The sequence below is a fragment of the Oryzias melastigma genome, linkage group LG9 (genome assembly GCF_002922805.2).
Source record: "Oryzias melastigma strain HK-1 linkage group LG9, ASM292280v2, whole genome shotgun sequence".
Lineage (NCBI taxonomy): Eukaryota > Metazoa > Chordata > Actinopteri > Beloniformes > Adrianichthyidae > Oryzias > Oryzias melastigma.
The window spans coordinates 7,893,501-7,912,305 of NC_050520.1; the positions used below are offsets into that span (position 1 = coordinate 7,893,501).

The 18,805-nt window shown below is 37.0% G+C and overlaps 1 protein-coding gene across 3 annotated transcripts in view; it reads left to right on the top strand.

The window, feature by feature from the left end:
- The first annotated feature begins 2,391 nt into the window (after positions 1–2,391).
- Positions 2,392–18,805, top strand: part of rasgrf2b (Ras protein-specific guanine nucleotide-releasing factor 2b) — a 52,288-nt gene continuing 35,874 nt past the window's right edge. For 2 of the 3 annotated variants that reach the window (XM_024275897.2, XM_036213632.1), the window contains exon 1: positions 2,392–3,022. In XM_024275897.2, the coding sequence (XP_024131665.1) occupies positions 2,747–3,022 (276 nt within the window). In that variant the 5' untranslated portion in view covers positions 2,392–2,746. The remainder of the gene's footprint in view (positions 3,023–18,805) is intronic. The other variant, XM_024275900.2, reaches the window with a different exon arrangement.

An 18,805-nucleotide genomic window follows, 5' to 3' on the forward strand; every position in this document is an offset into this window, starting at 1 on the left:
AAAAAAAGCAACTGTGGGTTTTGGTTGATTTAAAGTGTAATGGTAAAAAGAAGTGTTTTATATTCAAGCTTCTCTTTTTGGATGGAAAATGAGTCGACTGTTTAATGAACGCAGGGGAACACGTTACGGTTTTACCGGAATTAGGAAGCATTGTTAATTGCTTCATTTACTGAGATGATTAAAAATAAAAAACAATGACGCAAAAGAGAGGAAGCTCATAAATGTGCCTCACTCACAGGACCTGTTTATTACACAAACATGATTATATTTACTTGATCAATGATATTTGTGAACAGAGGGTACCCCCTCCCCCAGCAAAAAGCTTTTTGAGTCAACATTAGTATCTTTATTGATAGCAATTGAGAAAGCACCAGTCAGTCTTTCTTTAAGCATTTTCCCAAAATAACAAAAGCAATATTTTTAATTTAAAATGTTTTATTGGCCCCTGTGATGTGTATTCCAGACTGTATAAAGAGAACTGGACAGTATAATCCCCACTTCGCATTCCAATTGGGAAGTACCGGCTGGTTTCAGTGCAAATTATTCACTTTATAAACTGACCAATCAGATGCCTCTGGTCCCACCTCAAACATTTGATTGACAGATTCTCCCAAGCCGCTTTCAGTGGAAGGGGTGTGACTTCCAAGAAGCTTACTCATGATTGGTGACAGTAGTTGCTCTAGAAAAGGCCGACTCGGACCAATCACTGTCCAACATGGCGACGTCCGTATCGCTGTAAAATAGGGACTGAATTGGCTTCATTTTGCTGGAGGTGGAGGTAAGATTTTTTATGAGTGATGTCATAGCTGCTCTGTCCAGTCCTATACTGTCAATTATTCCAGTCGATCTGGATCATCAGGATCCTGGCCTTAGCCAAAATCTGAGCTACTTTAATGCTATGGCAAGAGGAAACTTTTATTTTTGGAAAACTCATGTTTTAAGAAAATAGACTCGACGGATTTTGCCAAATGTTTGGAGAATATTTGGACATTTAGAAATATTTTGTTCCTGTTGTTGTGGAGGTTCCGTATGTGGATAGATTTGATCTCTAATTGGTGCATGTTTACCTCAAAGAATTTCTACACATTTTAAATGTTTTTTTACTACTGCTTTAGTAATAGCACCTCAGCTAAAAGAACAGTTTAAGTATTAAGTATTATTTGAAATGTTAATTTTGATCGCTTCTTTGTAATGAACTTCCACTCTGGAATTGAAATGACCAATACCATTAAAAAATTGTTTCAAAATGAGATAAATCGATATTTGATCTTGGAAAATACAAATTTTAATTGATTGGATTTACATATTTGCACACATATTTAACCATAGAACACTTTCCCAATAAAAAAGCTACATCATCATTTTTGCCGGCTAATTTTTACCCGATATAATAGATCCAATGAAAAGTATTTGTCATAGAATAAATCAAAATACGAAAACACATGATAAATTAGAGTAGCTTTCTTTTATTTTCAACTGTGGTTTATGTAGGAAAATTGAAAATATAAGCACAGGAAGATCCTAAAAACATGCTTAAAAAGGACAGAAAAAATTAGGAATTTGAGAACAAACTAAAAAAAATGATACTGGAGACTTGGTCTGTGGTCCACCCATTCATGGGGCATGTGAGACTTTACCCATGCAGGGACCTATGACTCTCAGAAAAATGCAATATATTGGAAATCATGTCAATACTTTTGCTCAGGTGAAAATCACCTAGTGATGGTGCTCTAGGGGTAATTTAATTTGATTATCTCCCAAGAATGAATCTGGAAAAACTTCACCTGCACTTTCCAGTACCAGGTATTTATCTCTGAGTCACACTGGTTGAAGTTTTCGTTAAAAACGTCCTGGATCAACTTTAGGGCTGTGAATCGGATTACTGACTATGAATCGAATCGGTAACCACAGATCATAATATGAATCGATAAAATGAACCTTTATGAGCACAGAACATCTGCCCATGTGCATCCCATCTCTAACTCATTTTCCTTATTAGTATTTGTCCTGATTAATCTCCCTGTCTAAACATCAGTTTTTAAACATTTATATGTAATTGCGTCAGTGATTTGTTTACACATTAGTGAATTTTTTTTATAGCTTTATTCCATAAACTGATACTATCATCTAATGAAAGTAAAGATTGAATCAAGCCAAGCTGAATTTTAAATTTAGCTTTTAATATAAACATTTTTCAAATCCCCAAACTTACCATTGGTGGCTCTGCAAACAGGTTGTTAGTGTTTTCTCTGTTGTCTTTTTCTTGAGTACATTTCGCTCCAAAACGCGCGCCGGCTCACGCTCCGCCTCTAAATTCCGCCAACTCCAAGATGAGCGCGCATCACGGAGAGAGAGGAAGGTGGAGAGAGGTAGAGGTATTGAGAGTGAGTGTGGAGGGAGGGAGGGAGAGAGGGCTAACCGCTGTCAAAGCGGATTACGGCGCGCCGGTCGGGTTGGTCTGGGATTCTGTCACTCGGTCCATCTCAGGGTTCTCCCCTCGGTGAAGGTTTCTGGCTTTAAATTGTTCTTTAGAAAAGAGCATGGCTTTGCATTAGTGCACCCTGGATTATGAGCTCCCCTGCAGGGGCTGAAGCGCTTCCGCCGGCGGAGCAACTTTTCCGTGCGCCACGGCGCCACTAAGCCGTTTCTTGGTGGGAAAGTTTACGCTCAGCCTCCAGCGAGCATGGATCCGCGGTGAAACTCCAGCTCAAGCAGTTTGCCTCTTTTCTTCAAGGCGCACGACAAGATGCAGAAGAGCGTCCGCTACAATGAGGGGCACGCGCTGTTTCTGTCCGCGGTCGCGCGTAAAGAGGGAACCAAGCGCGGCTTCCTGAGCAAAAAGACGGCGGAGAACAGCCGATGGCACGAGAAGTTCTTCGCCCTCTACCAGAATATACTCTTCTACTTCGAGAACGAGCAGAGCGCGCGCCCTGCTGGGATTTACCTGTTGGAGGGATGCACCTGCGAGCGCGTGCCTGCCCCAAAGATGTCCACGACTGGAAAGGAGGCGCTGGAGAAGCAGGTGAGGATGCTGAGGAAGGCAGACTGATCATGTCTGTTAAACTTTTCTAAGTGTATGGAAGACCTGTTGGATCAGAGCAAGTGAAGCAAACACTTCAAGTAAAAAAAAAAAACATTTTTTCCTGACTATTGAGACAAAGAATCATCTTTTTTAAGATTAAAAAAGTGACCAAGTGAGAAATCTGATTGGATCAAACACAAAGGATGAACAAATAATAATAATAAAAAATCTTCCAAGCAAAAACCAAATCATTTCTATCTGACTGGAGCAGCAACAGGTTCCTTTGTTTGATTAAAGGAAAAGAAACAGTTGAAACGTTTGTCAATAGTCTCCATTAAACCATGTTTACAGCTCATGTTATATTCATTCACTCATTATGCCTTTTTATGGCTGCAGCATCAAACCAAACGGTCATACTTAGTTACTCTGAGCACAGAGCTCTCTCATAAACTGTGGTTTGGATGTCCAAACCAATTAGAACCTGCATGGTTTAGAGAAACGTGGCATCCTTTTAAACCGAACTGGTCAAATGCTGTTAAGCAAGAAGCTGCTAAGTCTGGAAATTAGCTAAAAAACGAAGTTTTCCCTTATCCCCGTAAAAGTAAATAGTTAAAGTTGAGCTAAAAGAGGCAAAAACTGTAACTTAAATGAACATGTTACGACAACATTGCGTAAAAACTGAATCCTATTAATTACATTAAGCTGAAATCCTTTTTTTAAATTTAAAACAACCATCTATCTTCCCACAATTTGTTTTTGAACTTTTTATGAGCACAAACACACAAGCATTTCATACCACAATGCAAATCGCACGAGGATTCGTGCAGCAGCACTGATAAAATGAAAATGCATCCTTGCACTCCGTCTGACGCAGCGTCTCCTGCATGGAGTTCAGATCTGCTGACGCACCTGAGCTGCCAGCTCACCTGCCTCTACTGCGTTTAGCTGCAACAGACTGTGTTATCTTTTTGACACAAAAAACATGAACTTCAGCGCGCAGCTGCTAGTACCTGTCTGCAGAGGAACTAGTCTGAGTGCAGCAGAAATGGCCCCCTTTGTGATCTGCACACCAATAAGAAGTTAAAGCTCAGTGGGTTTAAATAATTCATGCTTATGCAACCTGGGTTTGGAAAAAAACAGACCCACCACCGAATCCTGCTGAGTTAGTTCTTCAGAACTTTATTGCAATGGTGAGAAGTCCTTCTGCATTGCAGCTTTAACAGCAGTTCTGTCTCTTAGTTCATTAAAAAAACAATCATTAGTGAAGAAAGCTAAACCAAAGGGATCTAAATTACCTCATTTCTGGGTAAATTAGAAATACTTTCTGGCGTTTTATTAAGAAAACAGAATATTTAATGATTCAATTTTGTGATAACCTCGACTCATAAGCTAATTTCTACTCTATAAATGTCTTCGCAGAGAGAACCGGAACATTTTGCCTTCAGATCTGGTGTTCAGTTAGCCCCCGGGGCCGAGTGCGTGAGTGCTGAGAGGCATCACGCCCATTTAGATGTAGAGGGAAGGAAAGCTTTGAGAGCACTGACTTTTTCTAGTTTGAGTCTATATCAAGGCCACAGTGAGTGGATGGAGGGTGAACCTTGTGAGAGCTCAAAAATAGCTGCCAGAAAGTATGGATCTCCTTCAACTCCACTCTCCTTTGGCAGCGGATACCCTTTACTATAAATGCAAAGAATTTATTCCAGATGTTTGCAAGCAGAAACTTTGAGCTGGACACGACAGGTCGGATAAGGGAGAAAGGGTATTTTTCTCAGAAAATTCAATTACTATAAATACCTTAAAAGCACAATTTTCTGAGGCTGCTTTTACTGGCATTGATGTGATCTTAAAAGTCTCTGATTTACTGAGCTTGGCAGTCTTACTGCGTTTTCATCTTCATCTTCTCTCCCCTCCTCTTTTACAGTCTGACACCACAGCTGTGGTGCTTAATTGGGGTTATTTTCAATCTGTCTGTAGGTGAACTCTTGGGCGCTGGTGTGTAACAGTTTGGCTTCAAATCCAGTCAGAATGAAATAAAAAAATGTTTTCTGAAGCCTCACAGTTAAGATGACAGTTTCAGTCAACGGGAGTTTCAGAGCTGTTATGCTGCATGCAGAGGGTTGACAGAAGAAAGTGCTTCCATGTTTCCGTCTCTTTGTCCGCTCGGTCGTGAGTCTGCCAGCAACCTGCAGCATCACACCTCCTCTGAGAGCCGCGCAAACCCCGCAGCTCCCTCTCCTTCTCTTGTTGTGCGCGCAGATAGACGCTTCAAATAATTTGGAGAGCATTTACACCAGTCTGAATGGTTTCCACAGTGACTGTGGATGTGCATCGCTGATGTGAGCGTGTGTGTTAAGGACCAACAGATGTACAACTGACAAGGGCCGTGAATCACAGAAAGCTGTCACTTATAGTGTATTTTTTAATTATTTGTATTATTTTATCAAATAAAGACCTATTAAGATCAGGATCTCTGTTTCAAGAGAGTTCTGGTCAAGAGGTCTGCAGCATAAGTCATAAAACAAAATATAAAAAGGAAAGAAGTAAAAATCTATAAGAAAAATAAAAAATATACATATAAATAACTGGGTGTAATAGTTAATAAGAAGGGTAACAAAATAAAAGCATACACATTTTAGAAAGACTCCCTGAATACAAAAAGTGCTAAGAGGAAAAAGCTTTATCTCTATTTGTGGAGTGTTCCAGGCAGCAGATGCAGCTGAACTAAAAGCTTGTTTCCCAAAATTGGTCCTGACACAGGAGCAAGCAAATGATTGGAGTCACTGCGTTTTATTGCAATACCAATAACAATTGCCTTTTCTTTAGAAAACATTCAAATCTCCACCTTTTAGGGTTTGAATGCCTGTAAATTCCCTTTCAAGCACAAAGGAGGAGAGTTTGAACTCTTTAGATGTTTAAGAAAAGGTCGTTTTTTTATTTGGTAAACCAAGAAACCAGTTGGATTGTTTGGAGGTAAGAGTTCAAAAAGAATGATGACAATTGAATTTAGAAGAGAAATATTTGTTCCAATAAAGCACTTTTTTTATCAAACGGCTCTAAAGTCTTTCAAAAAAATGAAGCTTGAAAAGATACGCATCAGTTCTATTGTTTTATCCGCTAAAATACAACAATAGGACTATTATTATAATTGTATTTTCCAGTTTAAAAAGATACTGTAAAGATGACAGCCTTGTTTCCATTTGTTGTAGAAACTTGCCACAAACAACAAGAAAACATATTTTAAACTAGTCAGTTTGAAATCTGGCATTATTAAACATTTCCTTTGAACAGTTTTCTAAAAGAAAGTTTGTATCTCTGCCGTCAAAGTGATCATTTTAATGATGTGGCCACATGATTCAGATCTGGCTGATCTGATTCTAAGATTCTAAACTTCATATTTCACACTGCACATAATATACCTACATTAACCGGCCACTTTACCAGGCACACCTGTCCAACTGCTTGTTTACGTAAATGTCTAATCAGCCAATCACATGGCAGAAACTCAATGAATTTAGACATGTAGACGTGGTGGGGAAGAAGTAACTTTGAATGTGGTTGTTGGTGCCAGTATTTCAGAAACTGCTGATCTATGAATATGAAGGCAGTAATGAATTCAGGAGGGGTCCTACCCGGTACTAGCAAGATCTACCTAATAAAGTGGCTGGTGAATGGATATCGTTTCATCATCTTCCTGTAAGGACCAAAGTGTTTACTAATGACAGCCACTTTCTCCATTTACTCACACATTTATACCCAGATCATGGCAGTAAAACAAACATCCAGGGCATCAAACTGGTTCAGTGGTATTCTGTGTGGTTCAATGTCTTGACCAAGAACACGTTAGCACACATGGATGAGCAGAGAAGGAACTGAATCTCCAATCTAGTGTCATCTTCATCCTCTGTCTGAGCCGTGCTAAAGTTTCATAAACGCAGTGACCTCTTGTGTCCAAGAACATGATAGAAAAACACAAACCTGCTAAAATTAGAGTCGAAATATGACAGAAAGAGGATTTTCATAGAAAGAAGATAATTTGATCAATTTCCTCTAGTATCATGCTAAGTGTTGGTGACTTTAAAGTAATAGAAACATTGTCATTTGATTTGATTACATAAGTTTGGTTTAGAATCTTCATTAAAATAAACAAATGTAGTTCTACACAGTTTATAGGGAAACTGTTGCCTTTCTGAGACACAGAGGTGTCTGATATGTAGTAGAGTTCTACAGAGAGTTCTTGGAGTGTGTTTCATCTGATCTCTGGGACAATGTTGTTTTTGATGCCATTTTTTTTATTCGACTTAATATTATTATCATTGATATTATACCTGTTGAAACTAAGTGTGCAATCGTGTGTGTTTTTTCAGCATTTCAGATGTAAAACTAGAGGATCCCTTGGTTTTACAAAATCATTTCAGGCATGGCTTGATCCAAATTTTCACTTTGAATTTTGAATTTACATATTTCTGTTGGGTGTCGAGTCAAACAACAGTAGCTTTTGTTGAAATGATCAAGCAGAATTAACCCTTTAACACAGGAGATGTCACACACTCTTTTACGGACCATAACTCTTCAACCTGCTGAATCTGCTGCTTCTAACACAGAGGAAAGCAGGATTTTATATTGTCTTTTGTAACTCTTTACCTTAAGACCATGTTACACAACCAACTTCGAATGATTTCTGCAAATTGCACTGATAAAAATTGGTCATACGTAAATCTATGTGAAAAAAGTGAGAAAGTAGTTGTCTTTTATGTGAAATTTTCACCGGTGTATCGCGAATGAACCACGTTAAAACCACAGAAGAAGTACAAATAAACCACAAAAAGAAGACTTGAACCTGCTCTTCATTGAATGTCTTCACTTTGACATTCAGAGCACTGGGCAGAAATCACATCACGTCACCATTGACACCACCCGCCGCGGACCCTCGCGGTGCTTTGTTTTAGGTCGACTAAAATAGTTGACTAATTTAATAGTCGATCAGTTGATTTATTATTTTTTTTTGTCAACTCAAAACTACTGTGCTCGCTTTCTAATGCCGTGTCTGCCATTGTTTTTGACACACATGCTAATCCAGGTCAGGAGGGATGTCCCAGGAAGTTCTCTGATGACTCGGTTACCATAACAACAAGCTAACGCATAATCTGCGAGGCAGAAATTGTGTTTATTGGCAGCACTACAGCGATGCATGAACACCTGAAGAGTGAGCGACTGAGTACTATAACACTGAAGAGGGTTTATCGTCTAGGTTAGCTAAGCTAAGCTAATTAGTGCAAACTGAGAACAAACTTAGCTAAAGGTTTTCTGTGCATCCCATCGGAGCGAAATTTATCTCCTGAAGGGAAAATCTGCGCTCAAAAGAGATAAAGTCTTTCTATAAGACATGTAAAAATGCTAACTTTCCTGCATCGAGTAAGAGCATCGTACATTTTGGAGTGTAGTGAAGTTGAATACAGCTGTGAGCGCTCAGCACCACAAATACACTATTGTTATATTTGAGTCAGTGAGAACAAAACTTTATCTTTTGTGAAAAATAGTTCCTTTGTTTCAGTTGCCGACCTCATTTAATTTAAGTCTTGTTTTAATGACTGCTGGAGGGGTGAAAGATCGGCCGGTCTTTACATACCCGTCACACTTTATGAGAATCGCGCATGAACCGTGTGTGATCATTACGCTGTTTAAATGCAATTCATTAGGAATTTGTGTTTCAAATACATAATTTTAATATGATATGTGCGTCATAAATGCCATATACAGTTACCATTGGTGGCACATGCATGAAAAGATCGTTAAACATACGTGGACATATGTGGAACTGTCATGGAAAGCCACAAAGTTGTACAGTTGCATAAGATTTATGAAATAATTGCATATAAGCTGTGTAAAATTCGCATAAACTTCATAATTCTCAACCAACCAAGCTAGTTCAACAGTTCAGAGCCGAATTCATGTAAAGACCCATCGGTCAAGACCTTCAACGAACATCTGTGAACATCGATGAATAGCAAACGCATGAAACACTTATGAATTACGTGTATCACACATGTATCAGGAAAGACCAAAATTTTATATAAAATGTGCAAAATGTACGTAGTGGCCTTTAATAATGTGTTGCATAACAGCACAAAGCCGCTTTTCTCCACGACAGAATCGTTAATCTTGGTAATGGTTGAAAAGTTACAGTAGCTCTGGTGTCAAAGAGTCAAGAACAGAAAGCAAAAACTCTTAAGGTTAGAGATTTAAAATTCCTAAACCAGAACCTCTGAGTCTTATTCCCACGTGAGCCGCTGCTCTTCAGTCTGACAGGACCACCAGATGATTCAAGCTCCTGGGGCACAGTTCATGTGCACTCCTCGTTGTCATTAATGTTATTGTTGGAGTTGATCCCATGTATTATACATGCTCCTTCTGCCACAGCAGGTGCAGACAGGGGGGGCGGCGGAAGGGAGAAAATGACACATCTCACAAAAGTCTCGGGGTATCAAGGATTTGTTATTGCCTGTGATTGTATGGCTGGTTTTTACAGCATCAGGTCAGGAACACAGCAACTCTCAAGAACATACTAAAGCAGATTTATGGTGTTCAGACACGTCGGCTGCTGCATTCTGGGAGTCATAGAAGAACCTTTTCAATTCAGTATCTATTGCATTAATGTGGCTTGATGCTTCCCAACAAATGCCTGCAGCGATGGAGCTAAAGTGGAACCATAAAGCAACAAATGAGTGAGAAGGGAGATGGGAGGTCTTCGCTGTATGTGTGTGTGGGCATGCAGGAGAACAGGAGGTCAGCAGAGAAAGGAAACTGCAGGGAAGAGGGAGCGATCTGATAAATCATTGATTAAACCTCCAATGAACAGACAGGTAATTGCTGATCAGAAGCTGCAACAGTAACGAGTGTGTTTATATGCGACAGATTGACTGTGAAGTGTTTGTGGTTTCAGGTCACAAAAACGCACAAAGAGTACATGATTTTTAAATGAACTACTATGTTACTGATTTCAACTCTCAACTATGTTATTTTTTTGCACTAATCTAATGCATGAAATTTATTTTGCGGTGAAAGCAGATAAGGTTACAAGACTTAAAGACCCACTTTGAGGAAAACTATATTTTTGGTGTTTTTAACATGTTTTTGTGATATTTTCACTCTTAATGGAGGGCATGTATTAAGAAAATAAACTGAAAATTGAATTACTGAGTATTTCTTTGTACATATAATCGTGAACGAGGAGCAGACGTACAAATGCGGTTGAAGAAAGCTTGTAGTAGTGACGTCCGTGAGCTACGAGCTCCCTGCTCTGCTCCATTCTGATGCATCCACTTGCAGACAAATATATCCATGAACATCTTTGGTTTCTTCGTCCAAGCTGGTATGTGGATCAGAACTGTACGGCTGGAAAGCTCTAATATTACTCGACATTTTTGTTGCACTGCTATTGTTAGGTTTTGGGTGTGAGGGCCTATGAGCTAGCAGGAGAGCGTGTAAACAAAGGCATGATGGGAAATGAAGGCAGGCTCACTCAACACAACACAGAAGTGAATTTCTGCTGCTTTTCAGAAAACAACAGTTTTGTTTTTTGTTTTTTTTCTTGAAATGATTTTGCAATAGATCAAAAGTTGATTGGAGTGGGTCTTTAAAAAAAGTTAGTGAGGACTTATTTTTGTTGGAAACTTTGCAGAGAAACTCCCCATTATAAAACCGACTCTGTCATATTCTAGATTGGGGGGAGGTTTAAAAAAATCAATTAATCAAAAAAGAATCGATATTCACTCCGAAATGTCAACGTCAAATCATGAAAAGTAAGAATTGATTTTCTTTTAAAGTTACTTCCTGTGTTTTATTTCACTCAAACCCTAATTTACTGTTCATTTTCAAGTTTGTTTGAACCATCAGTTACGTGAAAAACTGTTTTTCTGAACCAAAAGTATTTGGTTTTTATGTGTCTACTTCTGAATGGAGTGTTTTGGCAGTGAAACACGTCCCTCACTCTTAGAAGAAGGTAGTTTGCTTTAACTGTTGTAGCACCATTCAATACTGTTGACGTGGAAAACCTGACTGGTAACGAGCAAAAGGACAAGATTTATCTGATGAAAATGTAAATATGATCATGTTTTGTTAGTCCTATGATAAAGTGAACCTGGCCTGGGATTTCCCTTCATATTGAAATGTTTCTGAGCATTTTCATTATTTTTTTTTATTTATTTAATTTTAAATAATTATGAACTAATTAAAGCATCATCAAAAATATTTTGTACTAATTAACCAGCAGATTTACCAAAAACGACTATTTTTTAGCAATTGAATTCTCAATTAACTTTTATTTACTCATTAATATGTGGTGTTGCTAATTAAAATACAATAGGGGTTAATTGATTTTACAATATTTTTTTTTTTGCACTAAAAACAACATTATTAAATATGAAGATAAACTGTCAATAAATCATGTTTACAAACAGTCTTTAATAGTTAGAAGAAATTCAGGAATTCATGCTAAAGGTGAACTCTATTTTATTAGATTTTTCTCAGGACAACAGAGAAATAGATTTAAAAATGATTTTTATTTTGTGTTTGACATGAGACACAATTAATGTTTACTCGACAAAACACACTGTTCCTGCAGTCTGACTATTAATATTCTGTAAAGTCTAAAATGGTCGCTGTAAAAAACAAAATTCAAAGGAGAAACCTCAACATAAACACCAAAACGTGGCAGAAAAAAACAGATGACAACAAAAAATATTAGATCTGACAAAACAACTTAACAAAACCTTCACACACAGAAAAAAAACAGTTTTTGTGATGATCATAGAGATAAACCTGGACAGGCAGCAGAATGAAGACAGAAATATAAGAACTACAACACATCAAATGACAAAAACTGACATGTGACAAAACCAAAACAGGAGCAGTTTTAGACACTAAAGACGAACCCAGACGGTCGTTTTCTCTTTGAAAAGTACCTGGCCGTTATGAAATGTCGTTCACACATGTAAATAAGTTTCACATCCACAAACTAAATTTGTATAACTGTAAAAGAAAATTTGCATCATCGGTTTTTGCTTTTGCAATACCAAGTTGTATTTAAACAAATAATAAACATTTCAGGCTGCTAAGAGTTTTGAAGAATGTGGACTTAAAATGTCAACTTTATTTATGTTTTGTACACAGAATGTTTTCTATATAAAGGACTTTACTCAAGAAAGCACAAACACACAAGTGTTTTTTTAAGAGCGCATTTACAGTCAATGGTGGATAATTAGGTCCAGTTTACAAACATAATCACACATTTTTAATAATAAAATTAAAGTTGTAATTTTACAAAAAAAGTTTGAATTGTTAATTTATGAATATTACAACTTTAAAAATCAGGATAATTTATGACTTTTTTCCCGTAAATATATGTGTTTTAACGTTCTAAATTTATTACTTTAAATGTTGTAAATTTACAACTTTAAGACATGTTGGATTTATCAACGGGGACGGCATAGTTCCTGGAAACTCCTCATTAATGAATAAAACATTAACAAACCATAAATCAAACAAACATTTGTTACATTATTCATAAACAATTACTTTACCTGTTCAAATCTGAGACAGTTTGACCAAATAGACCAAATAGAGTTGTACAAGAAGTCAGTCTGCTGTTTACTTGTACAAACAGGGTCTGAACTGATAGAACAATCAGCATCTTTTTCCTCTCAGCAACCAATCATCTGCCGTCTCTTCCTTGAGATGTCAGACATGTCTATCAGATCTTCACAAAGGAAGTCTTTGTTCTTTCTCTGTTGAACTGGATCTGTTTCATCCCGGTGTTTGATGTCTTCTCTCTGACCAACATTTTAGAACAAGATGTAGAAGAAAACCCCAAATCTGAGTCAAACATGTTTGTTTTATCACAGAGAGCATGACCACTGTGTGGCTATGAATTAACACCAAACCAACTAATGCACAAATAACAAATTGTGCATAAACTGAAAAATTAATCTTTTATGAGAATAATTTTGAATTAAATAGGACTTTAAAGTATTCCACAAACTCATGAAACTGTGGCTAACCAGGATTCATTTCAACAAAATGTACCGTTTTAAAATGCAGCTGTGGTGCAGTGGTGGAGTGGTTGACCTCTTATTGGAAGACGGCAGTTTTGGCTGGATAGCTCCAATATAGCTCACCATTTTTGTTGCGCCGCTAATGCTAGCTTGGGGGTGTGAGGGGCTGTAAAATAGTGGGAGAGCGTGTAAACAAATGGATGATGGGAAGTGGGACAGGATTCTGAACTTCTCCTTTTCTTGTATATATAGTTGATAAATATAGATGAATTTGTGTTTCTTTTATACATTGACATGTTTGCCGTCTTCCTGAACCACCCCTAGCTAAGGTCATTTTTTACCGTAACAGAAATAATAGTCATATGTTACAATATTGGATAAAAAATTAGTTATTTAAAAGCAACAATAAAAAAATTAATAGTAATGAATAATAGAAGCAATAATAATACATTCAAAAAAGAGGTGAATTTCTAATGAACTACTTCTCTGCAGAAACAAGTTTTTTTTTTTATTATTTTAGGCTAAAAACTGCATAATCATCATTAAAAGACCACTGAGAAGGCTTTTACAATCGATCAAAAGATGATTGGAGTGGGACTTTACGTCATTATTAAATTCTGCATTACTTTGATTAACACTTAAAAATCACCACCTCATAAAAATAGTTCCTAAAAGGAGAAAAAAATATATTTTCTTTTTATTCTCTAAGTCATATCTATTAGATTGTCACTCTGTAAATACGTGCATCCATTTTCTTACAGAGTGCACAAAGTTTTTATTGTAGTTGCAGCTTGGTTGTTTTGCTCCTGTCCTTGGAGCATTTGGTGGGACTTTATTCAGCACATTATTGGCCCGGTGGGAGCGCGACAGGAGCTGAGAACTGAGAGGAAAACGACGAGGAGAGCAGCAGATTGTGAGTCCGATCCAGCTATTAATCTTTCTGAGACTTTTCCTCAATAATGACTTTCATGAGGACATCAACCCTTACACTGGGACACATGATGTTTTTTAGCGTTATTATTGTCAAATAATAATAACTATCTGTTAAAACTGATATATTAAGCATGCAAATTATTCTGTTTGCACTCAGTGAAGTTATTTTTTCTTAAAATAATAAACCGCTCTCCTTTACACAAACTTATGCTAAAACCAGCTCAATTAAAGGCTCTTTGTGTTCTTAAAAGATCTGAATAATTAATATTTACTGATAATATGATGCCAATAATCCCTCACTGTTCTTGTTGGAAGCGCTGAATTCTCCCTTGAGATCTGCCGGCAGCAGGTGGTTCCAGATTATCTTTTAATAATCTTTCATGATCACAGCGTGGGCCCCCTCGGTCCTTCATTTTCTTTTTTGTTTTTTTTCTAATCTTTAGAAGGATACACTTGGTGCAAACTCCCACATCATCCCACACTCTTATATGAAAGGCTGGATTACAAATCCTGTTACTGTTCTCTCCAGTATCACTTCTGTTCATCAGTTGTTTTTTTTGTAACTTCACAAATATAATCTCTTATAAAATCAAAACAGCTCTCAAAATTAGTATTTATTAAGGAAAACAAAGCAACTAACAATAAGTGTATTTTTGTGTGAAGTTAAAGTCCCACTTCTATCATATTTTTGTCTGTTTTAAAACTGCTCCCAGTAGTCTTTTAATCATAATTATGTTGTTTTTAGGCACAATTAAAAAAAAAAAGTTATGTTTTCTAGGACAAGTTGTCTCTAAGTTGTGGGTGTGACTGTTGGTGCAGAGTAAGCCTGCCTTCATTTCCCATCTTCCCTTTGTTTTCACTCTCTAGCTTGCATCCCCTCATGATCCTAATTAACCTTACTCGTGCAACTAAAAGGTCGTGGCCTGCAGATTGTAGTTTCTACGTAGCAACTACAGCTTTTCAAATGTCTTTTTTTGGTCTGCTTGATTCACAATGATTTAAATGATAAAAAAAAAACTCAAAACGAAGTTTTAATCTTCATTTTTGTCCTAAATTGTGATAGAAATGCTACAGGAACATGTTAAAAGCACAAATTTTATTAAAGCGGTTCTTTAAAAGGCCTATATCATTCAAAATCAACTTTTTAAAGCTTTTAACTGTGTATGTTAATGTTAATTCCTCACAAAAATAACCCTAAAGTGGTATTTGGATACATTCTTTTCATTTTATATGATCAATATACACATCCATCTTTGCAAAAATGTTTTCTATAGTGAAACTTTGCTGATAGTTGCTGATAGTTGCTGATAGTTGCTGAAAGCTAATTAAGATGCATACCAATGTGCAGTAATGTGTGTAAATAATAAATATGTATTAAAAATGTAGGCTATTTGCTAATACAAAGCTCTAATTTACAGTTTTCTGCCAAATAAGAACCGCTCACATCATTGCAGGTGAAGCTGTGTGCTGTGATGCAGAAATGAGTTAGCATAAGACCTGAACATGACATTAAGACATCAATACATTTGTCTGTTTTGTAAAATAAAGCTCAGTGATGTGTTATATCATCAGTCCACATGTAACAGCAGCAGAAGGGTCAAAGAATATCCATAAACGTGCAGCAGAATGATAAAGAAAGAAAAGACATTTTTACATGAATCCAGTATAAAATCAGACTTCAACATGACTGAAGTGCTGTGACAGTGACACGGCTAGAACCGTTGTGTATGAACAAATGCCCACCGACAGAAATGGACAGACTGTCTGTTTCCAGAAAATGCATAAGAAGGATTCTGAAACAATTCAATTTTTTTGACCATTTGGTCCTAAACACAACCGACACAACTGACTATGGTTAAGCATATACTTTAGTATTTTAAAGCAGATATAAATATATTGATATGTGCCACTCTACTTTGGTGTTTCTTAGCAATCCAACCCGTCTTACTCTGCAGAGAGAACACCTTTCTCCTGCTTTCACTGCTTGTTTTCTTTAAGTGGTTCTTTATAAAGTCCCACTCCAATCATCTTTCAACATAATGTAAAAGCCTTCCCAGGGAATTTTTTGTTAATGATTATGCAGTGTTTTTTAGCCAAAATAGTAAGTTGAAAAAGTGTCATTTTCTAGAACATATTCTGCACCTCTGAGTTGTGGTGCAGACTAAGCCTGTTCCATTTTTAAAATCAGCTTTTTTGTTTTTAAAATATCTCTCATAATAGAAGACCTATGCAAAAGAATTTTGAGCATTTCTTTATTCAAATTGCGTTGGATCATAAAACCAGATGCTAGAAAAAGCTCAGATTGTTGACGCAGCTGCTGAAATGAGCGTCCCAAAGTCTCTCTTCTCCACTCCGCTCTGGCCCGCTCACGCTTTGGTGTACGACAAATGATAAGCCTTCAACGCTCATTTTTAAATCTTTAAACCATTTTTCTGCACTGCTGACCTGTTGGATGTTCAGTCCTCATCCGAATCTCTCCACTCAGCGGATTGTTGTCCCTGAATGTGCCGAGAACGAAGCAGACGCTACGAGGGGGACAGAGGGTTCAAACCTCGAAACTCACCTCCACTGAAACTCAAACTCTTCCCTGTCAGGTTTTAAATCGGTTATCAACACCAACGCATTCTCAGTTTTGTCTTATTACTTTGATATTTTATTTGTTCAACAGTTAGCTCATTAGTTGGTGATTGTAAAAAATGTTTGTATTTCTGTTTTTTCTAAATTTCTCTGCCTTTTTTCTATTTTACTTTACTTTTAAACTTTACTTTATAATTATTGTTTATGAGGGAAACTGACAGAAAATATTCTAAATGTGGCGAAGCAAAGCCACCTGATCCGTTAAGAATTTCAGTTTAAGATGTTGTTAAATCCCGTTTAACATTCACTCTGCAGCCTGAACCCGCAGATCTGCACATTACGACCTGTTAAATGAACATTTGTCACTCGTGTGACAGAACTGGCCACCAAGGTGTTAAAATCCTTTGGCTTCAAGGGACTGACAGTGAGAGTCAGGAAATAAAAACAAGCCCCATCTGTGTCATCTAGCAGCACAGTTTGCTTTCTAATCAGAGCAGATACCAGACAGTAGTGTTGCATCATGAGAATCTATTCTGGTCTGACCATCATCAAAGGATCCCAGAAAGGATTCTGACAAATCTGTTTCTGCTGATTCTGAAATGTTTGGTCAAAGAATTCACCAGTGGATCCTGTTTGAGGAACAAATGACTTTGTTTGGTGATTTTGAAAAGGTTTGCATGTTGGGAAATAAAAACTTCCTTTCCTGCCTGACAGTAGTTCAGCTCTGCACTCTCAGCAGGAAGCTCAACATGATGAATGTTAAAGCGCTCCTGAATAATAACATCCGTCGTGCTGGTGATTTGCTCAGTGGTGCTACATCACACTCCTTTCTGCCATGCTGTCACATACTGAGCTTTTAAATGACAGCTGTTTTAAGCGGTGTGGGCTTCTGATTTTATTAAGGAAACGGTGAAAAGCAGAAACCAGTTCTTCTTCTTTGTTTCTTCTGCCATGTCTTTCATCTTTTGTTGGCTAAATGGAATTACTTCCAGAACAATGAAGGACCTCCGGGGTGGAGAGTGGATTTGGGCCGATTTACAGTAAAGCACAGTGGGCTGGTGGTGCTGAACGTTACTGCAGCTTCCAGGCTCAGATAGAGAGATTCAGGAGACACGGATCAGTCTTGTGTTTGTCCAGCCTTCACAGGAGCCACTGAGTGACGGTTTGCAGTTAACAATGATGAAGATGAAGGGCAGCAGCTAGAAAGTTATACCGGGTCTTTGGGATTTGTGAAAGATTTTGGTTTGAAGACCAACAACTTCAGTTAATTTCCCTTCATCTTTGGAACGGACAGATTTAAAAGTCAGGTCAAGGGGTTTTTATTCAGAAGAGCTTTTAATTTATCTACTATTGTCTTTTACTGTGTTTTATTTGGTCTGTGATTTGTGCGCGGTGACAGTTGCATTTATATGTTTTTACTGTTGTAAAAAGCGTAATGATTTTTATCTGAGAAAGTTACTTGAGTACAATGGAGTATTAGGGCCAAAACAAACTTTGTTTATTATTTTCCTAAATTGCTACTTTAAATTTGATACGTGAAAAAAGTCATAACTGTTAAATTACTAGAATAAAGTTGTACATTTATGACTTTGAAAGTCATAGGTTAAATTTATAACTTTTCTTCTCGTAAATGTACTTGTTTTAAAGTTGTTTATTTATAACTTAAAACTTCTAAATTTCAGATAAATTTACAATGTACAGTGCTTTTTAGCAGGCTGGCTGTGTTAAAGCGCTTTATAAATAAAGTTGATTTGATTTGCTTTTCTGTCTGGAAAAGGATGTCAAGGATGTAACTCCTTCACCCTGAATTATTCTGTTTCTTTGTGTGACTTTATAATGGTTCAGCCAAAACTTCATCATTTCTATTTTTGTGTAAAACCAAGTTTTAGATATTTTTTTGATGCTCAAAGTTGAAGATAAATTGTCTAAATAATCATTAATGTTGACGTTTCTTAATGAGCCTCTTCTGCTAAAATGAAGGATTGATTATTTATCCTTAGATTCAAAATGGTTTTGATCTTCTAAGTAGGATTTGAGTGGGATAAAAACATTATTTTTGGATCTGTATCATTTTCCAAATCATTTAAACTTAGAATTAGAATGTTGGTTATGTTACTGGTTATGTTCTACTATTGATATTTTAACATTGTAGATAACAGAGGGAGTTGAGTCCTGGTCTGGTTAGTTAGTTAGTTAGTTGTTTTCTCATTTGGTAGAAGATGAG